Here is a 22,033-nt window from a genome sequence, read left to right as displayed (position 1 = left end):
AATTGTAGTCCATAAACATCTGGAGGACCACAGGTTGACTACCCTTGCTGTAGAGCAGCCTTTCTCAACTTTTTACCATTGGGAACCTTGGAAACACTCTTCAGGTTTCGAGAGACCCCAGAAGTATCACAATCATGCAGAATATGGCTGGGAAGCATAGCTGTGTACATGCCCATCTGGGACCCCTTCCCATCTCCTCCAGGCCCATCTCTGTCCAGTTTGAGAGGAGACAGCAGGTTGACATGACCATATATGATCATATCACTTGGTAAATGTTTAACAAATTTTATATATATATATATATATATATATATATATATATATATATACATACATACATACATACATACATACATACATACATACATACATACATACATACATATATATATAATTAATTAACTCCCACCCATTCAAGAAACCCTTCCAAGGCCTTAAAGAACCCCCAAGGTTTCACAAAACCCTGGCTCAGAAAGCCTGCTATAGAACGTCTTCTACTATCTGTTGGAAATACCTGGAGATTTTGAGGGTGAGGAGGACGAAGTTTGGGGAGGGGGGGACTTCATATATACAATGCCTTAGTGCCCTGCTTACAAAGTGGCCATTTTCTCCAGGGGGGACTGATTTCTGTCACCTGGAGGCTGACAGCCATGTCTCTGTGTTACAAGGCCAAAATATGTATGAAGGACAAAAACATGATTATTCTGACTAGGTTTTTTTGCCACCTTCCCACAAAAAAACAAAAACAAATGGGAAACATGGAAATTTGTCATGTGGAGTGGGAGATTATTGGAAGAAAGTAAAGTGACTGGTGAGCTTTCCCCTTCATGTCCTTGGTCCATTCAGTACTCTTCTGTTCCCCACGGAACTGTTCCCTCTGCAGACGAAAGATATATGGCCAAACTGTGGCTGTCATGGACTACAACTCCCATGATCCTCTGCCAGTTGGCCATGCCGGCAGGGGCTCATAGTAACTGTAGTCCACGAACATCTGGACAGCCACAGTTTGGCCTGATATATTGGCACATTTGTTTCTCTTATATTGTAGATAGAAAGTAGCTGAAAGGGTAGAGGACAACATTAGTTGTTGAGGGGCATCTCTCTCACATACTCTGGCTCTTTGAACCACATGCAATGAGATTAGGAGCAATCTGAAGGAGGTTTACTCAGATTTAACTCCCAGCTGAGTCAGTTTGGCTTTGTTGTTGTTAGTTGCGAAGTCGTGTCCGACCCATTGTGACCCCAGTTTGGCTTTCTATCAGGAAAATACCCTTAGGATTCTGACCTGTGACAGACTATTGCTGTTACCAGTGATAGAGGTGGGAAGAAGAGTTGGTTCTTATATGCCGCTTTTCTCTACCCAAAGGAGGCTCAAAGCGGCGCCTTCCTTTCCTCTCCCCACAGCAGATACTCTGTGAGGTAGGTGAGGCTGAGAAAGCCCTGATATCACTGCTCTGTCAGAACAGCTTTATCAGTGTAGTGAGGAGCCCAAGGTCACCCACCCACCTGGCTATATGTAGGGGAGTGCGAATCAAATCCGGTTCACCAGATTAGAAGTCGTCGTTCCTAACCACTACACCAAGCTGGAATTCTGGGCTTAAGAGAAGACTGCTTAAGAGTAATATGTGGTTTTAAGCACTACGACCTGGTTCTTGATCACATGAACCTACTATGTGTGGCATGAGAAGAAAATATTGTAATCTCTCAATATAAAACAGTTGATGCCTTTAGAATTTACCACTAATGCTACTTCCAGCTTGAAAGCCAGTGTGGTGTAGTGGTTAGTTTCAGACTAGATCTGTGAGACCCAAGTTCAAACCCCCACTCTGCCAGAGAAGCTCGCTTGCTGACCTTGCACATGTCACAGACTCCCAGCTCAGCCTGCCTCACAAGGTTGTCGTGAGGACAAAAAATAGGCCAGACTGGTAAGTCACTTTGGGCTCCCACTGAGGAGAAAGATGGCATAAATGAAGTAAATAAATTTCTGTGTAAAAAATAACACTTGAAATCCTGCTTCTGGAAAGGTATGAAGAAGTTGAATGTTCCTTTGAGCTAATCCTGGTTCCCACGTTAAGGACAGGGATTTGCCAGTGATATGGTAAAAGGCTGAGGTGGTAGACTGGGCCAAAATGCAGCTGGAGGATTATCTTTTGCAGTCTTCTCCCCAAAGGCAAATAGAAAGCACCCACAGGGAAAACGGTCTTACTCCCTCTTTGCTCTCTGCACCATTGTCTCCTCTGCCCCCCATTTGCAGGGAGTTTCTGTCAAAGGGGGAGCATTAACAATGTGATCCTCCTGCTGCAATCTAAGTGGTATAGTCCGTTCTACTATGCCAGTGAATTCATTACCACAATAATTCTTGCAGTGACAAAATTCATTCATAGAACAGTGACAGAAGCACCATTCCAGGGAAGTGAACTTGGATCAGTAATCCAAGCATACTTCAAATGACTGTCAGAGATTGGAGATACATACGGAACTGTAATCCTTAATTTAACAGGTCTAGTTCCCAGGACAGATGCAAATATTGTTGCTATTATATTGTGGTTTTACAAATCTGGAGATTGTGGGAGGAGTATCTTGCCTCCTTGCTCCTGATTATTTGGATTATTCTGACATGTAGCAAAAATGCAAATTCAGAGTCACAGTGACGCTGGAAACTCTTGGTCTGGATTTCCAGTGTTATGTAAAAGAAGTGTCAAAAGGGAGTAACAGTTTCTCTTGGCTCCTGCAAACAAACGCCTTCAGTTTGGTCCCTGACTTAAGAACGTAAACGCACACAGCTATGTTTGAGGGTGTTCGCTGTATGTGAATCTGACCTTCAGGAACCATTTTTAGTTCATCAAAATTAGTGGTGCTGAGAAATCAGGACATCGGTGCATAATGACTGTGAAATTAGGAATGAGAATTTGCTATGCAAATGACAGGACAAATCATGTGAAATAGTCAAGATAAACTGCATATTAAGACATTAGGTTACATAAAATTAATATTGCATTTCTTTCTTGCTTACTACTCCCCTGAAATATTTTTTAAATCCTTTTATCTCATGATCAGCTATTGTCTGCTGATTTTTAAAAGGTGATGCATTAAAATGTGCAAAACATGTTATTACCTTTTATTGTAATACATGAGATGACAGCAGATCCTTTTGAACAAAAGTATATCCTTTACTGCTTTTAGTTTTCTGCTGTCACCCATTTGAGTTGAAACTAAAGAAAAGTAAGGTTCTTAAATATTACTATTCAAAGTCATATGAGTTTTCTATTTCCCCCCCCCCCCCCTTTCCCCCGATCTATTGTAAGCCTTCCCTCTTTCTCTCTCATTTTCTGGTGGGTTTTCTAGCGAAATAGTCTTGTTGCATTACCGGAACTGACAAAATGGTTCTCATGTAGTCTGCAAATTAAACACAAGTGCAGTGATTATTTTGAATAGCTAAATTACATTCTAGAAAGCTTGCAGAATTCAAAGCATTGTCATTAGGTATCCGCTTGAATACAATTTGTGTAACCTTGGCCAAGACAGCCTGTCATTTTAATGTCAGTGTTTTATCTGAACAAGACATCATCCTTTCAGATACAGTGTACAGGTTCCTTGCAAAGATGCCCGTGCAGAAACGTGTTAACAGTTGCAAATATGAAATGCTATCAAGTTCATCACTGTAGCTGTTTGTCACCGAAATGTCATGGAAAGCGGCTTTTAATGGTATCTCCCATAATACGAAAGAATTGAAGCCATCTGTATGCTAGGTGAATCTGGATTGGCAGCGACATCGTCGCAGGGACTCCGCTGCTAAAAATTGCTAGGGAGCAAGGTGCGGGTTTTCGATACTGCCGCGATTGTGTGTTCATTTGTTTCAAATCATTAAGTTCAGACTCCCCAATGATTGCTTTGAAAGGGCTTTACTTATTAATTAACATAAAATTTGTTGGAATTGATGGTTGCCTCTAAAGGCACACAAATTGATGGTTCAATTTTCTCTGAAATTGTTTCTATTGCAAAATCTGTGTGTGTGGGGGGGGAGATGAAGTGTGCTTAGAAAGTTGACATCAGAGTCCTTTTAACAAAACGAGACAGGCCACTTTTGAAGCCCAACCAAAGGGGAAGAAGGCCCTGCAAGACAAAGGTGAAACATTCGTGTATCTCTGAAATGAACTGACTGCATTGTCTTGAACGCATGGAGGGGAAAGTGACATTAATAAAGACAGGAGTAGTCAGACTGCGGCCCTCCAGATGTCTGTGGACTACAATTCCCATGAGCCCCTGCCAGCGAATGCTGGCAGGGGCTCATGGGAATTGTAGTCCACGGACGCCTGGAAGGCCGCAGTTTGGCTACCCCTGAATAACGGTGTTTGAAGGAAGCCGTGCTATTTACACTCTGTTGATGCTTTAGGTTCCAGTGTCAGTGGCTATGATGACACCTCAAGTTATCACTCCCCAGCAAATGCAGCAGATCCTCCAGCAGCAAGTCCTAACTCCGCAGCAACTTCAGGTCCTGCTCCAGCAGCAGCAGGCACTCATGCTTCAGCAGGTAACTCGCTTCTTCCGCAGGATATAGTAGCTATAGGAGGGCTGCCAGTCCAGATGCCGTGCTTTTGTCCCAGAGGGTGCCAAATCACCAGCCATTGTCCCGTACAGAGGTGGGAATGCTCAGTCCATACTGGCCCCTTTGCTAGTGGCACCCCCTGTTCATTCTTGGTTCTACGTATGCTGAGTAATAGTTGCCTCCTCGGGTGCGACTTCTCAAATTGCTCTCTTTTGTGTTCTGAGAAGTATGAGGGGGGATACCAGACTCCAGTCTCCTGAGGCCTTTCTGCCTGGGAGAATGAGAATGAGAATGGGCCTTTGAAATGACCAGAACACCTTTCAGGGAGCTTGAGAAGAGATTTTGCTATACATTTGAAAAACAGAACATCTGAAGAAGCACTGTAACGAAGAAGAACTAGCAGGGCCCGTGCAGCATATATCAATGACCATTTATTATATGTTTAGCCCCTAGAAGACAAGGCAACATAACAAAGTATCTAGGTGGCCTGGTCTCACCTTTGCTTAACCATACCAAGGCTATTGTATCCTGGCCTTTAGACCAGCGGTTCTCAACCTTGGGGTCGGGATGCCACTTGGGGTCGCTTGGCCCCTTCTCCTGGGTCGCCAGGTTGCCCCCCGCCACAGGTGGAGCCGGGGGTGGAGGCGGAGGAGGCCACCTCCATGTCACCTTGATTGTTGTGCAATGTGCATGTACATGCACACTCCATCCACATGCATACACCGCCGCTGCCAAAGTTGGGGTCACGGCAAACAAAAGGTTGAAAACCGCTGTTTTAGACTATGCCCTAATACTTCCCTGGGGTAACTCTTCTATGCCTTCAATGACATTGCCACCTGTTCACCTTTACTCTCCAAGCAAGCTGCCCACTTTTACTCTCCAAGCAAGCTGCCTGTCACTTTTTATAGGATGCTACTTCTAGTTTTGACTGGCAAGGGCTTGCATGTAACTGGGATCAACCAAAACCATTATTTCTTGGTATAGCATCCAAGAAGCCAAAGATAAACGGTGCCCAAGCCTTTAAAACCCATGTTAGGGTTTTAAAAAACAAACCTATGATATATTCTGTGGGTCGCTATCTGTCTTTGCCAGGTATGGTGTGAATAATTCTTAGAGCCATTGTTTGGTGTGGTTTCCATATCCTGATGAGTTGCACAGGGTTAATTCATTAAAGGTGCAGCAGTTCTGAAGACCACCGCCAACTCACTGAGGGTTTTTCACTAGTTTGCTCATTCGTTAAATGGAATCCTTGAACCCACTATCTGTCTGGAGAGACCAGGAAGGTGGGCAAGGGGGGTTTTGTGAGCTCAGTGCCAGTAGCAAACAACTCTTGGTATGGTACAATGCAACAGTGCTTCAGAACGCATGTATATGTTTCAAATAGAGATTCACCAGGCTTTCTAGCAAGGGCATTTTAGCCTGTTGTTCCAATCAAAGGTCATTTGTTGCCCTATTTTAATTAGTTTATGTAGAAAACGGTATGTTTTTCATCAGTTCATTTTTGAGATTACTTTTCAAACGATAATGCCAAGAATAGTCGGTGTGCCCTGAATTTATTGTCGCATTTCAAACTAAAGGTCAGGCCATTACAGATAAAAGGATGCTATTTTTCAAATCACAGTTTGTGTATTACACCAAAAAGAGGACCCTGAATTGGAGATCACACTTTGTTTCCCTTAAGTCCTTCTCACTGTCTTTTCTCCCCCTTTCTTTGTAGCAGCAGCTTCAAGAGTTCTACAAGAAACAACAGGAGCAGTTGCAGCTTCAACTTTTACAGCAACAACATGCTGGAAAACAACCTAAAGAGGTATGGGAATGCCACTGCCGCACCGCCTCCCCCCCCCCCCATTTAAAACCACAGGTCCTGAAGGAAAATATAGTCCTTGCAAAGCTGTCATTCATCTTATAAATGGCTGAGTGACTGAGTTGAATGTATCAGATCCTGGGTTTTAGATTTAAGCATCAGGGCTGTTTTTCTCTTTAGGGTTTTCCCCCCTCCCCTCCTGTAACGTGTTATGACATTGCACTATTCCTGTGGCATTCTGTGGAAGAAGGCTTGTGACATTTGAAATATTACTTGAACTCCTCTACTGTCCCAGAACTTTGTGCTTTTTAAAAAAAAGCATAATGTTAAATATGGGTTAGATATTTAAAATAATGTTGAAGGTGTACACTCATTTCCCCCAATCTATTTTCATGGGTGTTACCCTAGCCTGAAGGGATACTGTATGCGCAAGTTGCTACTGTGCATTTCTCGCATGCAGTCCTGCAGCTGATTCTGTGTACGTGTTGTCTTGTCAGTTTTTCAGCAGGGGTTGGTGCCAATGCCTAGAGTCAGTCCTTCTTCTCTTCCCGGTCAAATGGCTGGATGGCCTGCTTCCTTTTTGAATGTGAAAGGGCCAAAAGGGACGACAGGTGTCTGTAGGTTCACCCTAGGAACATACTGCCATTTTAAAGGGTAGTTTGCCTGCCAGGAACTCCGTTAAATAGTGCCATGGGAGCCCAATTCTAGTCAGAACTGGTATGGAGGAAGAAAGGATCCTGCCTTTACCCTGTGCTTTTTCCCCAGCCCAAAACGATGTATAATGTGCCTGCACATACCCCTTCCAGCACCATTTTGTGTCAGTAAATCAGCAGAGAGAGCAAGGTAGGATCCCTTCCTCACTCCACACCACTGTGATCTTGATCAGAATGGAGACCCCCTCAGACCATTCCCACACTGGGAACTTTGCTGCCCCAGCTCCCATGCGGGAGCCCAAATCCAGGGCAGATGAGGTGTGCTGGGCCAAATGCAGAAGCATGGGGGAGGCGGGGCCACCTGCAGCCCGGAATGGAGCCTCCAGTGTGGAAACAGTTTAAAGGCGTTTTCAACAGGGAACTCTTTAAAAATAAACAATGCAAACCCAGTGGTGCCTGTTGTGTGGATCAGGGCCACTGGGTGCAATGAAGAGTAGGATAGGTATGCTGTAGAGCAGTGATCCCCAACGCCCGGTCCGGAGACCGGGACCGTTCTGTGGATCAGTCGGTACCGGGCTGCAGCTCCTCCTCGTCCTCCTCTCTGGGGGCTGTCTCGGGGGCTGCCCTGTCACTCTGTTACCGGCTCACCTTTGCTACTCTCCAGCGGCCGCCATGGCTGGGCAGCGGTGGCAACGTCCCTCAGCAAAAGACTACCCCCCACCCCAGGCTTCAGTAAAATTGTCAAGCATTGACCGGTCCCCGGTGATAAAAAGGTTGGGGACCACTGCTGTAGGGTACATTTACATGGGAAATTTTTTAAAGTGGTAATGACCTCAGAATGATTTTGGAAACTTTAAATTAGCCAGGAATGATAGTGCCGGTGTATTGCCTTTTCTTTTTCCTCACTTGCTTCAGACTGCCTGAATTTGTTCTTCAGGATTCCCGTCCCCTTCCCCCTCCAAATAAAAGCCATCTTCTCATAAGGACAGAAGTCAGGGCTTGGCTTTGGACACTTTGATGAAGCATGGTAAAAGGAAGCACAGTTAAATTGCAATTGCAGTTCCCTTTTCCCACACACACACACACAAAAAATGTTTACACTGTCCAGAGAAATGTGAAACGGCCATGGATCTCTGAAATTAACTCATTAACTCGGGAGATGTTCAGCATGGCTCACTTTCGCTGTATTTATAGCTACCTGTAGAGCAGTGGTTTCAAACTATGTTCCAGGGAATCTTATGTTTCCCTGGAAGCTTAACTGGAGCTTCTCAGAGAAAGCAGTGGGAACAAGGATTCCAGAAAGACATTTTGTAAACAGTGACTGATCATTTCCTGGGATGCATTCCCATGGGGCAGTGCATTCTAGGATCTACTTGTACTTCAAACAGGGCAGCAGATACAAGGTGCCTCCACTGAAAAAGCTCTTGTTGCCTTATCCTCACCCCTTGTCAGTGGAAGCAAACTAAATTTTACGGCATCCACAGGTCTGTAAATGCAGTTACCATTTTCTGAGCTGAACTTGAGCCATTTGAAATTGTTGTCCTTGTGCACCCCCCCCCCCCACACACACACACACACTTATTCAGCACTTGAAAAGGGGCTGGGGAAACTTTTTGAGCATTCTTTTCCACACGCCTTCCTAAAACATGTTTTTGTACATCCTGCTATACCTTAGTTTTGTGTGGCACTGCCTGAACAATTTGAAAACCGCAGATTTGTTTCTAGAAAAGAGATGGTAGACTGCGGGAATATCATGTAGTTGTGAAGAACTTCTTTCCATGGCTTCTGACTGTTGTTGCCCGTTGTTACAAAATGCTATCTGACGTCCTGCTGTCATCAAAATGGCCCTGTGCTGATGAAGCATGTGTGCCGTAATTGGCCCACCAGTTGCTTAGCCACCAACATATCTTCCCCTCACCCCACTCTTTTTTATTGTAAAAACCTCAAGTTTGTAGTATAAAAGAATCGGTGTGGTATGCTAGTTAGGAAACCGGGTTGGATTCCCTGCTTCGCTACAGGAAGCTTGCTGGTTGACCTTGGGCCAGACAAGGTTCTCCCGGAACTCTCTCAGCCCCATCTCCCTCACTTTTGTGAGGAGAGGGACGCAAAATTGATTGTAAGCCACTTTGAGACTCAGTGGCTTAGAGAAAAGCGGGATATAAAAACAAACTCCTCTTCTTTAAGTAGAATGTGGATTTTTATGGCAGGGTTATGAAAATTGGGGAGGAGGGTGAAGAATAATGGGAAACGCTGACACAAACCTTAACTATAGCCCGCTAACAGGCGCCACTATAATAAAAAAGGGAACAGATTAAAAAATGTCTAAAATGTAAATCTAAAGGACTAACAGTAATTAAAATGGAAATGGCACAGGGAGGGAAAGGCATGTAATTGTGAGATATCACTGAGCAGAATGCTCTCAGCTTTGTTTTGCTGGCTGTTTTTCTAATTCAGTAGGGCTTACTCATCAGTGGCAGTTCAATGCGCGTTAATGACTCTGGGATGCAGGCATCACTCTGGACAAAGAAATGATTATTGTGCGGTCAAAAGAAGTTCAAAGACAAGAAGGGAATTTCAGTTTTTTCCCCCCCTTAGAGATCCACATTCAAGAGCATATAAATTAAGCCAAATGTTAAAAACCACAGTCTGAAAGCTGACTTCAAAGTCACAACTCTCTAATTAATGAACTGCGAGCTTCAGTTTGGACAAGTCGGTGGTTTGATGCGCCCATAAATCAACATGACAGGTCTGCTTCACAGTCTCAGACAGTGCTTGTCATTGAGTCGCATCAGATGTAAACACAGCAGAAAAAAAAGAGAGAGGGAATATGAAGGAGGTGCAATTGATCAACAGAATTGGTAAAAACCCACTTTTGAAGCGCATTATGCATGATCACAGGAAATGGCTATAGCCTCAAGAGGCTTTCTCCTTCTGCTGTTGCTTTTTTGAATCAGATTTCTAACAACCTTCAAAAGGGAGAATAAGAATTACGGAGCTTCTCCCCTGTGGCTGCCAGGCAATAACCCCCTGTTGTTATTTTGTGCTTCTTTCTTTTCAAAGGCGTCAAATTTTAGTTTTTTAAAGATCTTTAACTCTATATTTGAAGACAAACAATAAAGGGCTGCCACTGTCATTCTTATCAGTTACCAGGGATTGTATTTTTTTTCTTTCTGTTGCCACTTCTTATTAACCTCTTATTTGGTCTATTAGACATAGTTTTGAATGCAAGCCTGCATGCTGGGAGAACATGAAAGTTCAGATGAGCTCAGAGGGCAGATAAAGAAATTTGAAGGGGAAAGTTACACAGCAGAATGAATGATAAAAGTTAGCTCTTCTAAATTGCTGTTGTCAGACAGGAGAGCGTGTCTGACACAAAGATGATGGCTCAGAATGGGGGGGGGGGGAACGGGACACTTTTGCCTTAAAAAAAAAAAACGGCAAGAAGGGAACTTGGACAATGTGATGGCATTTCAATATCTTACACAACTGATTTACTGTGGTGATTTACTTGTGATGTCGTAGTATCCAGAGTTACAATACGAACAGACTTCTTTCTGTTTTAAGATAAGGATTATAACATGATAGATATAAACAAGATCTAGGGGCAGAACCCTTTTGCTTTTTGCTTTTCTTATTGTGGACTGACTTTTTTTTTTTAATTAGCCAGATGGTTTTAATAGAGGCCTGCTTCAAACAATGGATTTCAGACTTCTCCTCTGATGTTAAAGAGAGTGGCATTATTAAATGGGCATTCAGCTGGTGGTCGGCCTGTGTCTGCACATGTGTATTTATAGACCATGAATGCAGGTGTGCATGCTCTCAATGAGATCATCATAGGCCGCTTTGTTATGTAGACCAATGGTGATTTTCATAAGGTGTGAACTTTGCATTCGGCCCGTTGGCGTGCCTGTATGAATTCGCTAATACTCTCCCCTCCCCTCATTAGTAGTTGACAGTCTTGTCCTATTATCTGAAAATATAACAAAAGCAAGCTTTGAGCTGTAAACAGCAACACCATACATGCTCCCTCCCCTTTAAGTCTCCTTTCCTACAAGTTAGTTGTAGTGGAATTTTATAGCAGAGTAAGAGGGCACATTTAAAACATATGCCTGTTGAAGCCAGATTTTGGATCTACAACTCACAAGCGACTATCTGTTCTCAGTTATGATTTTTTTTATTTTACTCAATAATTTGGCCTCTGGAAAAAAAAAGGTGATTGTTGAAACAGATATGGGAATGAAATGAAATTATAAGCAAAGGTAGATTTTTTTCTTTGTAAAGACCCCCCCCCTCTTTTTTTTTTGCCTTCAAAGTCAAGCTAAGTAGATTGTTTTGTTTAAAAAGGCGTTTGTCCTCCAGTAGTTATGACAATTTATGTTAGGCAGTAGGGAGTAACCCAAGAAAGGAAAACAGACCTTTGACAGCAGCTTTAGGGAGGGGATCAGAAATGCAAGTTTTATCAGGATATTTCAGCATTTTAACAACTGACTACTGACCTGACAACAGGACTGCACCGAGACCTTTTTTGTGTGCATTCAATTGTGAGAAGTAAACAAACTGCCTTGTATCCTGTGTTTGGTAACTGGGTGGGGAAGCACAGTTTGGCAACGTGCATCGCTTTTAAGTTCTTTCTTGGACAATGGGCTTGTATACTTTTTTATCCTGGCTTTTTAAATGGAGAAAGAGCTTTCATGAGCTTTTTCCTGGAGGATAGCCGTGAAGACGACAGAACAGGGATCAGTCCACTTACATAAATAAAGCTGGTTTTAAAATATTAACTTTGGAGTAAAGTAGCAAAGTCTCTGACATGTCTAAAGCAAGGCGTGTTCTCATACTAAATTATTGCTTTTACACTATTAATTTTTCACAAGGTTTAGTATCTGAGATGCTGGACGGATTTATCAAACCCAGGCTTAAAATATCTTTGCGATTTTTATTAATCTAATCATAAGATGAGGAAAAACTAAGAACAATTGGATCATTTCAGGCATGCTGATTTAAAATAGAACTGCTTCTCCCTTGCCTTTTTGGCTTATTTACATGTTTGTTTTTTCTCGCTGTATATTTTGGTTTTTCAGACAGAAAATCAATTAACTTTCCCTTCGGGTGCAGCAATAAGTCTGAAATTGGTTGCTGCCACGATATCGGCAAGAGGCTTTATTTCCAGTTCCGGAAGAATAAAACCTCTTTGGCATTATAACGGCAACAAAAAATGTTGACCATTTGGGGTTATTCCTTTTCACCTGCAGGCTCTGCGTGACATTTTGCTGCAGGTTAAAGCAAATGAGAATTCTGCAACTGTTGAATTCTGCAAGTTTAAATTCAATCCCAGTAAATCCTGATGATTAAATACACCATTAAGTAATAGATTACGTGCACATGATTAGAAGCTGTAACTTCTGGCAGGAAACATACTAACAATAAAGTTCTATCAATAATACTGTCATCCATCCAACCATGTGATGGTTGCCACACTGATGAAGATGCCAAATTTTTGCCACCAATCTGTGGCAGTAAAATACAATACCGTGTTTGTAATAGTACTGCTGAACATGGTATGAAAACCCTCGTCAGCTGGTTGTCACTATTGGTTTGGTGAGCACCCTTAAAGAGTAGCAGAAATGGTTTGAAACACATTTTTCAGGATCCTGGCGAAGAAGAAAAAACAAACCCACAACTCTGTAATTCAGTGAATGTGTTTTCAAGCTACTTCTGCCATACTTTAGAATGTCTTCCCTTCTTCTTGGTTGAGGTCAAAGAACACACACAAAAACTGTGATCTTCATGAGGGTATTGACCAGGGCCGTGGAGGGAGAGAAGGGTGAGCATATCAAAGAAGGGTGAGCATATGTTTTTTCCCTCCTCTCCCTTGCCCCACAAATTGTCATAGGAATTTCCACACTAGGATAGCAGGTGGCAGCAGATACACTACAGAGCCCACGTCATTTACCTTTACCACTATCCCATTTCCACCAACACAAAATTTTCTTAAGATGGAAGCTGCCAATCAAAACCCCCCAGCTTCTCACCACAAAAAATGGTGCCCAATAGCATTAGATACTTGCCACTTTTCTTTAACCTGGTGTAGGAAAGTCTTACTTAGTGGCACAGGGCATCCCATGTGTTTCAGGTAGCTGGTTATTGCACTTCACCTGTGACCCGGTTCTCAGTCCTGATTCCTCCCCACTCTGCCTCTTGTCAGTGGAAATACAGTGATGTACCCTTCCATCTGTTTTTTGGTGGGAGGAGTGTTAAAAGAACTGAACTGCAGTCTGCAGGGAAACTGATTTGCTTTGTCATGGTGTGTAGAGGAGATGGTTGTGGATTGTACCCAGTGTCGGGTTGGTAAAAATCTCTCTGAGAGGCAAGAAAAGCATTCCTTCTCTTGTATATGTATTTTTTCTTTCAAATTGCTAGGCCTACTCGGATTCGTTTCTTCCTTAGATGAGTGGAAATACATTTGTTTCTTACACTACCTTGTATTTGGGGACGGTCCTGTTTATAAAAATCAAAACGCAGAACGCTTTTTCTTTCTCTCCCCGTTCCCTTACTCTGTTTTCTCTCCAAATTCGGATGTCAGAACCCATCTGCCAAGGGTTGATTTGCTTTCTTCAAATGTGAATTTCCTGGAGGTCAGGCTGGATTCTGGAGATTTTTGGCAGTAGTGGGGAATCAATTGGGCAAAGAATTGAGGTTCACTGTGGGTGGGCAGGTAGTTGATTCCTGCATTGTGCAGGGGGGTTGGACTAGATGGCCCTAGAGATCCCTTCCAACTCTATGATTCTATGAAATGTTTAGCTATAAAAGCATTTCAGGCCTCTGCCTTGATATGATTCCTAACAGATTAGGGATATTAGATAATTTCCTTCTATTTATTTTACAACTGCAATGTATTATCTTTCTATCATTCAGATAATTACTAAGGAAATCTACATTAACTTTTTTCTTTTCTTTTTTTTGGGGGGTTAGTTTAAGGAATTGCTAAACGCGGTCATGATGTATTGATGTTCTGCACAGCCAAAGTTTTCCTCCTGTCATCGTACAATAAATAAAGAGATATTTATCAAAACGGCAAAGGCTTTTTTTCCCCGTTGGTTTTAAAGAACAAAGCAAACAAAAGGCACAATGAGGAGAACCTTAGAGGCTTCCTTAAGTGAGACCAAATTAAGGACTCCGAAGCCTCGAGTACTGTACAGATTAAACACTCGCATTCAAGTAAGATGTTGTTTGCTAAATTATGAATGTGTGTAATTAAAATCTAGTGGCTGTTTCTATGAAAGATTTACAATGTTATTTCATCGTTTGTCATGGCTAATTAACAATATTAGATGAAGTTTTTCTTCTTCAAAGGTCTGACTTTTTTCTCATTTATTTATGTCAGAAATGATAAACAGAGTAGTTAAAAGCTTCTCGGGGTATAGCAGAGAGAAAAGCAACATGTTCTTTTACACCTCAGAGGTTCATGGTACAAGTCCGAGTGGAGTAAGGTAACTTAGTCTTCCTCTAAGGGCAAATAATTAATTCCCCTCCCCTCAAAGTGCAGTGGTGGTTAAAATAAAGTAGAATAATACAACAGAAAGAATTGTAGGCTGATTGATCACACGACAGAGTGCCACTATAAAAATGCAATAAATTAACCAATTGGAGCCTCAGGAGTTGAGACTAATAAATAATAAATAAATAGAGCCTAATATGGGATTATGTTTTTAATTCCAAATTAGTGTGTGTGTGTGTATGTATGTGTATATATGTATATATATGTGTGTGTGTATATATATATATACAATGGGTAGAATCCAGCCAAGGGACCCAGCATAGTGTAGAGCAGTGGTTTCCAACCTTTTTATCACTGGTGACCGGTCAACACTTGACAATTTTACTGAGGCCCGGGGGGGGGGTAGTCTTTTGCTGAGGGACATCACCGCCACCTGAGCCCCTGCTCCACTTGCTTTCCCGCCGGTGCCCCTGGCTTCTCGCTGCCCATTGAGGGGCGCTGCCAGCAGCAGCTGCGCAGTGCCACGCCAAGGGGGAGCCTCAGCCGTGGGGACCACTGGTGTAGAGGTTAAGAGTGGTGGCCTCTAATCTGGAGAACCAGGTTTGATTCCCCAGTCCTCCACATGCAGCCAGCTGGGTACCCTTGGGCTTGTCACAGAACTGTTCTGTCAGAACTCTCTCAGCCTCACCCCCCTCACAGCATGTCTGTGGTGGGGAGAGGAAGGAATGACGATTGTGAGCCACTTGGAGACTCCTTCGAATAGTGAAAAGCAGGGTATAAAAACCAGCTCTTGTACTCTTCATGTGTTCAGCTAACCGAAAAGGAAACAACAGATCCCCTTTAACCACTTTGTGCAATGGGTTATGCTGAGAATAAGTGAGTGGTTCAAGGTCATTCGGTGGGCTTCCGTGGCCGAGGCTCTCCCAAATCCTACTCTGACAGTAATCAATATTGGTTTGGGAATGTTTGATATGACTAGAGTCCTGTTTAAACTGAGCTATTTTCAACAGGATAAATAAGAAATCCAAGCGCATTTTGCAGAAAAGATCCAGAAGCTATAGTGGAAAGAACTTGGCGGCCTATGCTAGATCTTATTCAAGATCTAGCGATATCTGATGGTATGCCTACTGGAATTTTTAAACAGTAACACCTGCATCCTGTCACATGCTGCTTTTCAAACTCGCCCCCATTTCAAAATGCAGCTGTCATGCAGTATAGGGTATACTTCCATTTGGCACTTTCCATCTGATTATAGCTCCAAGCAGAATAAGGGCACCCCAAACATTATCACTGTAGATTTGGGATCTGGGAAGTAGAATAAACAATGTGCCATTAGGCAATGACTAATCTCTATATATTAGTTTGTGCAGTAAATATAAATAGCATACTACGAGGTTGGCAAATTCCAAACTGCAGTTGCTGGACGTATTCTGTTTGCTTGGTAGTTTGGAATTAGTGAGTTAATATATGGACATCTTGAGCAGCCTTGATAGGCAGAATTTACAAATATTCTGGAAAAGATTTTCCTGGATTTCTCAGCAGTTGTAAGGTAGCGGTGGCCAAACTGGCTCTCCAGATGTCCATGGACTACAGTTACATCTGGACAGCCACAGTTTGGTCTATGACATTCTTCTGGGGTCAACTTTATACCATTTGTAGTTGCCCTGGCCCTTCCTAAGGAGATGATAATGCTGAAGGATAGTTCTTCTCCAGCAGAATTATTCTGCAGTATTCCTCGGGGATCAGTGTCATCTCCTGTTTCTATTATAAATATCAACTGCAACAGATTTTCTAGGTTTACGCAGTCCAGAGTCAGTCTGCTAATGACCTCCCCCTCTGTTTTTCATTGAAATCCCATGGAACGGTCACATCCCTGAGTAGGTATAAAGAAACTTCTGAGGAACTGGACAATTGGCTTTGGCCTGAAATGCCACTTTTCAGCTTCAGATGCTTTGGCAGTTACACATTTAAAACATGGAGCCTTATCCCTTGTCATTCATGCCTTGGCAGCATCTATAATTGACTCAGTAGGGACCTGCCTTTGGAAACTATGCAGAAACTCCGGTTTCTTCAAAATGGTGTTGTTTACCTATTGACTGGTACAATGGATCACAAACAATGGATCTTCACACCATTGGTCAGTTTTGGTTTAATTTCTGTGAAAGAACACTTGCATAATTTTATGGTAGGGGGTCACCTCAACATGAGGAACCGTATTCAAAGTTTTGCGGCATTAGAAAGTTTGAGAACCACTGTTCTACATGATCTTCAAGGATTGATTGTATGCTTTGGGGTACAATTTAAGGTTTCTGATCTGTAAAATCATTTATTATTTATTCCCAGTCTGCCACTGATACCTTTCTAAATGCTGCATTGGTATCTAGTAAGAACAGGGCCTTCTTTGTGATCTGTAGCCTTCTGTGACTCCAGAAATACCCCTACGCCTCTAGTGGAGCCCAGGAAACATGTGTAGGTAAAGCAGGCATCTGCAGTCCCTCCCCCCAGTACTTGCAGCTCCCTTGTACTTGTTTAGACATTTGATCTAAAAAAGGCCTGTGTTGTTCATTCTCCAGGGCCTCAGGCATAGATCTTTGACATCATCTGTTATCTGAGCCTTTTAACTGGAAGTGCTAGGGATTGAACCCAAAGCAGAGGCTGAATCAGTTAATCACATCCCTATCTTCTTTACCTTGATGGAAGCGCTTTCTTCTAGTGCAGTGATTCCCAACCAGGGGTCCCTCTTACCTTAATGTACTTGGCCACAAGCTAGGGAACTGGCTGCTTCCACCCTGAGAGCTCGGTAGTTAGGGCATGGGAGTAAAAATCACGGGGAGGGGAGTTGGTTGGGTTGTGGTATGGGTGGTCCAGGCTGTCTTCTCAGCTCCTGTCATTCTTTCAAGCCAACTTTATTATTAATATTACTAGCAAGAAAGCCCATTGCAACCAGAAATACAATGGGAGCTAGGACCCAGGGGACACTGGCAGGCACAGGTCTCTCTCTCTCTCTCTCTCTCTCTCTCTCTCTCTCAGCAGGAGCCATAGCAGGTAATCAGGGGTCGTTTGCAGTTTGTCAGGGTTCTCTCAGGCATCTGAGAGCAAAGTGGCTAGCGTTCAGGGAAGGAGGGCGGGAGCTTTAGGGCCAGTTTTGCTGGCTGCATCCTGATTGGCCCTATTCCATTATTCCATTTCTAGCCCCCCACTCCCAAAATGGCTCGTGGCAGGTTACAATATACATCCTGAACGGGTGGGTGGCGGGTTACAACATACATCCTGAATGGGTGGGGAGAGTAGTAGGAAAGGCAGGAGGAGAGAGTGAAAGAAGGGTGATGGGTGCGAGCAGCATGTAACTTCTGAAGTATGTGGCAGGGAGGCGTAGCCAGCTGACATCACTTCCAGGCATTCTTGAAGCCTGAGAAGTTATTTTAGGGGCTCCTCCACAGTCAAAAGGTTGAAAAGGGCTATTCTCATGGAAAACATGAGCTGCGGGCTATAATCTCTTTAAATATGATCCTCTTATATTTACACAAAGCTGCTTTTAAAAAGAAAAAAGAAATAAAGCTGTGTGGAAAATGTCTGTCAATCATCATACAGCTCAGTAGTCCATGAGTTTATATTCTGATTTGATACTTGAGGCCAACAAATAGCAAGACTCCATGTGTTGCCCACTAATCTATCATGGTGACTTAAAAAAAATATTTCTGCTTTGCCCAGACACTATAATGAGGTCTTTCTTCTGGTTGAGTTTGCATAATTCTATGAAGCAGGGCAATTTATATGACGTAGGGTAGGGTAGGGTAGGGTAGGGTAGGGTAGGGTAGGGTAGGGTAGGGTAAGATAGATAGATAGATAGATAGATAGATAGATAGATAGATAGATAGATAGATAGATAGATAGATAGATAGATAGATAGATAGATAGATAGATAGAAAATTATAAGCAATTAAACATAAGGTAGAAATCAAACGTGGCCTCAAGATAAGTATTGCTTGAAAACCAGCCAGTAACTTAAGGATCTGCTATGAGATTGGGTGACTTTGGACCAAACAGTCTCAGGCTAACCTGCTTAACAGGATTGTTGTGGAGATAAAGTGAAGAAGAGAATGGTGTAAGGTGCTTTGGGCAGAAAGGCCAATGTATCAATGAAGCTTGTGATCCATGAAGCTGAATTTAGCCTGCTAAGTATGCCTTGTGTTGTTAACCCCCAAGATTCTTCAAAATAGAATTGCTTTTGGAACTCCGGGCGCAGTAGGTGGGTCATGTTTGGCTAGGTAAGTCACCAGGCTGCTTTGCAGTACGAGGCTTGCAAGATGTCCCCTCAATGTCTTATCATTTCTCTGTGTATCCATTATCTGATTTATAACCTGCCCACCCTCATGCAGACCTCAAGTCAGTGTACATAGTGCTCCCCTCTCCTCTTTTATCCTCACAACAATCCTTGGGGGTAGGTGATGCTAAGAGGAAGGGATGAGTTTCATGGTGCGGTGGAGATGCAAACTTACTTCTCCAGTCCTGGTCTGACACTTTAGCCCCTTATATAACCCTCTTCTTAACATCCTCATCCTTTTTTTTGGGGGGGGGGGAATGCTGAAAGACACTTGGAATTACTTAATTCCCTTTTGTTTTTCTTGCTTTCTAGCCCCAGCAACAACAGGTGACTTCCCAGCAGTTGGCCTTCCAACAACAGCTTTTACAGATGCAACAACTGCAGCAACAGCACCTCCTATCTTTGCAGCGCCAAGGTCTGCTAACCATTCAGCCAGGCCAGCCCACTTTGCCATTGCAGCCTCTTGCTCAAGGTACGTTCCAAGGTGGCTGTTTTGTGTCACAATGCTTCCCCGGGGTTCACGGTCAGGTGGGCCAGCAGTACAAGAACTGGGAAGGTATACAGCCTTTATTAGTTAAATTTATAGGCCAGCTCTCTGCAGACAGGGTCGGGGTGGTTTATAACATTAACATTCTAATTAAAATACAATAGAAACAGTAAAAACAATAGATACACCATAATGCTCCGTAGTTCTGCTTCTCAGTGATAGGATATTTTGGAGAGGGAAGGAGAGAAGCCCATATGGAAAACAGTTTTTGGTGCCTTTCACTGTTCTAGTTTATAGCCTCTTGGAGAACCAGAGTAGGGTTCTCTGATTAACTTGAAAGTTTTCATAGCCTTATAGCCCTAACTTGGATATCCTGTGCTAGTCCGATCTTGTCAGGTCTCGAAGCTAAGCAGGGCCCTGGTCAGTATTTGGATGGGAGGCCACCGAGGAATACCAGGTTGGACACGACTTCGCACCTAACAACAACAAGCAGAGGCAGGTGGTGGCAGACATCTCTTGCCTTGAAAACGCTACAGGGTCCCCAGAAATTGGCTGCTACTTAATGGTGGAGAAAAGAGAACGAAAAACAAACCACGGTTTGCCCAGTCAAAGACAGTTGTCTTAGTAGCCTTTTTTTAATGAATATTTTGGGCACTGCACAGGACTATGTCTGGTCTGAGTGCAAGTAGCATCGGCCAGAGAGGTGTGGAAGGTGAAAGGCGTAGCAGCACTGGTGAAATGGAAGGAAGGAGAGGAGGAGGAGCTTACCAAATTGGGTGGGCTGAGCTTTTCTTAAATAATTGTTCTATGGAAACACAGTAGAAAAGTAGTTGTCGTAATGATGATGTTGATGAGTTGATAATAATGATAATGATGATGAGTTATAGCACGGCTCAGTTACCTAACAAAACAGCCTTAACTTTATTTTTGATCCTCCGACCCACTTGATTGGCAGAATATGGAATTTTTAGTGATTTGTTTATTTATCTTAAATCCATGTAATCTGCCCCGCAACCAATTTCCTCAAGGTGGCTCAGAAGTTGAAATAAAACCATAACTTTTGAAAGTATCTGAAATTTTGAAATACACAAAATGAGAGCCAGGCAATACAACAGCAGTTAAAAACAAGAACTATACAATCACCAGGTAAGAGTAATGGTTGCCATAGTTCTGAGGAAAGGAAATGTCTTCACCTGCTACCTATTAGTCAAAGGAGCAAGTTCCAGCATCTGTTTGCCTCAGAGGAGATTCTTCAGGTGAGGTGCTGCTCTTTCTCATATCCAGAAATGGGGTAGACAGAATAAGCCCTTTGACAACCATCTGAACAGACATGTTCATGTGGAAGTCTATAAGGTCCTCTGTTACCAAGCTACATAGGGTTTTATAAAGATAAAAACCCAGTGCTTAGAATTTGGAAACAAAACGGCAGTGAAATTATGTCAAAACTGGCTAGATGAGTTCCCAAGGGGTTGTACCACTCCCAACAGTCTTTGTTCCGAATAATCTCAACAGAAATTTCATTTTTTGAAGGCAGCCCCTCATAGGGAACGTTGCGGTAACCAAGCATGAACATGACTATAGGAGTGCTTTTATCCTGGGATATTTGTGCACAGGTTTTAATTGTTCCTGTTGTTGACCATTAAACTATTGTATCTGACTTGTAGATATGGTCATCTCGGCACTATACTCATGAGTAAGTGGAACCCACAAGGATTCTGCACTCAATTTTTTCAGCTTACTTCTCAGTAAACATAGGATCCAGGAGGAAAGGTGATCTGGTGTAGCCCGATCTCATTGGATCTTGGAAGCTAAGCAGGGAAGGAGGGTCACCCAGGAAGATTCTGTAGAGGAAGGCAAGGGCAAAACACTTCTGCTTCTCACTTGCCTTAGAATAATAGAGTTGGAAGGCACCTCCAGGTTCATCTAGTCCTTTGCTGAGATGGCCATAAATTGGTTGTAACTCAATGGGAATATTAGGCTACGTCCTTCGACTAGCCGGTTTTTGGTTTCTGCTTTCAGTTTCCCCACCTGTAGAATGTAAATCCTCCTCTCTTTTTTTAACCTGACAGAGTTACTTTGAGGACAAACCAGATTGAAACTCTTATAAGTGTGTCCCATCTAATATTTGCAAACACGGCAGAACTAGAATTAAGTTCATTAAAATTAACCACAATGAGAGGTCTTTTCCTGCTTTCCTTCTGTAAGCATGTTACAACTCCTTGTAGCAGTAGTAATAATAATATTTATTATTTATAAGTTGCCTAATAGTTCGGTGCTATACAAAAACTATCATTAAGGAAAGATGTTCCCTGCCCTCAGGCTTCCTGTCAAAAAATGAACTTCCTCGTGCACATTATGTGCTGGGATTTCCTACTTGGGGGAGGGGGGGAATAACTTCAGTGCCAGGCCTGCTTCTGAGCCTCACAACACAGAAATAAGTGTTGTTGCCTGCCGATGACAGCCGCTGCTAAAGGCACAGCCAGAAAAGCTTGCAGCACTCAATGGTGGGATAGCATCTTCAGAAAGAGAAAGGAATGGAGCCCTTGGGTAAATAGGTACAGTTCCACTTGGGTCTTGTTTATTCCGAGGTACTTTTGCACTGAACAATAGCTATTTGCCTTTGAGTTCTTCCTGCCTTTAGAATGGATTTATCTGTGCATAAATTCAGAGAAGTGCTATAAACATATTTCAAATAAATATGTGCATTTATTGTTTTAATTAAAC

At 42.8% G+C, this 22,033-nt stretch overlaps 1 protein-coding gene across 22 annotated transcripts in view; it reads left to right on the top strand.

Annotated features, from left to right (window-relative positions):
- FOXP1 (forkhead box P1) overlaps positions 1–22,033 on the top strand; it is a 613,965-nt gene that overhangs the window by 477,321 nt on the left and 114,611 nt on the right. For 20 of the 22 annotated variants that reach the window (XR_013228958.1, XM_077325163.1, XM_077325165.1 and 17 more), the window contains 3 exons: positions 4,394–4,531; positions 6,264–6,353; positions 19,135–19,294. Coding sequence is in view for 21 of the 22 variants with exons in the window: in XM_077325163.1 (XP_077181278.1) it covers positions 4,394–4,531; positions 6,264–6,353; positions 19,135–19,294 (388 nt within the window). In the remaining variant the exon portion in view is untranslated. The remainder of the gene's footprint in view (positions 1–4,393; positions 4,532–6,263; positions 6,354–19,134; positions 19,295–22,033) is intronic. The other 2 variants (XM_077325181.1, XM_077325171.1) reach the window with 1 other exon arrangement.

The sequence above is a fragment of the Paroedura picta genome, chromosome 3 (genome assembly GCF_049243985.1).
Source record: "Paroedura picta isolate Pp20150507F chromosome 3, Ppicta_v3.0, whole genome shotgun sequence".
In the NCBI taxonomy this organism is placed as follows: Eukaryota; Metazoa; Chordata; class Lepidosauria; order Squamata; family Gekkonidae; genus Paroedura; species Paroedura picta.
This window is presented reverse-complemented; position numbering and strand designations above follow the sequence as displayed.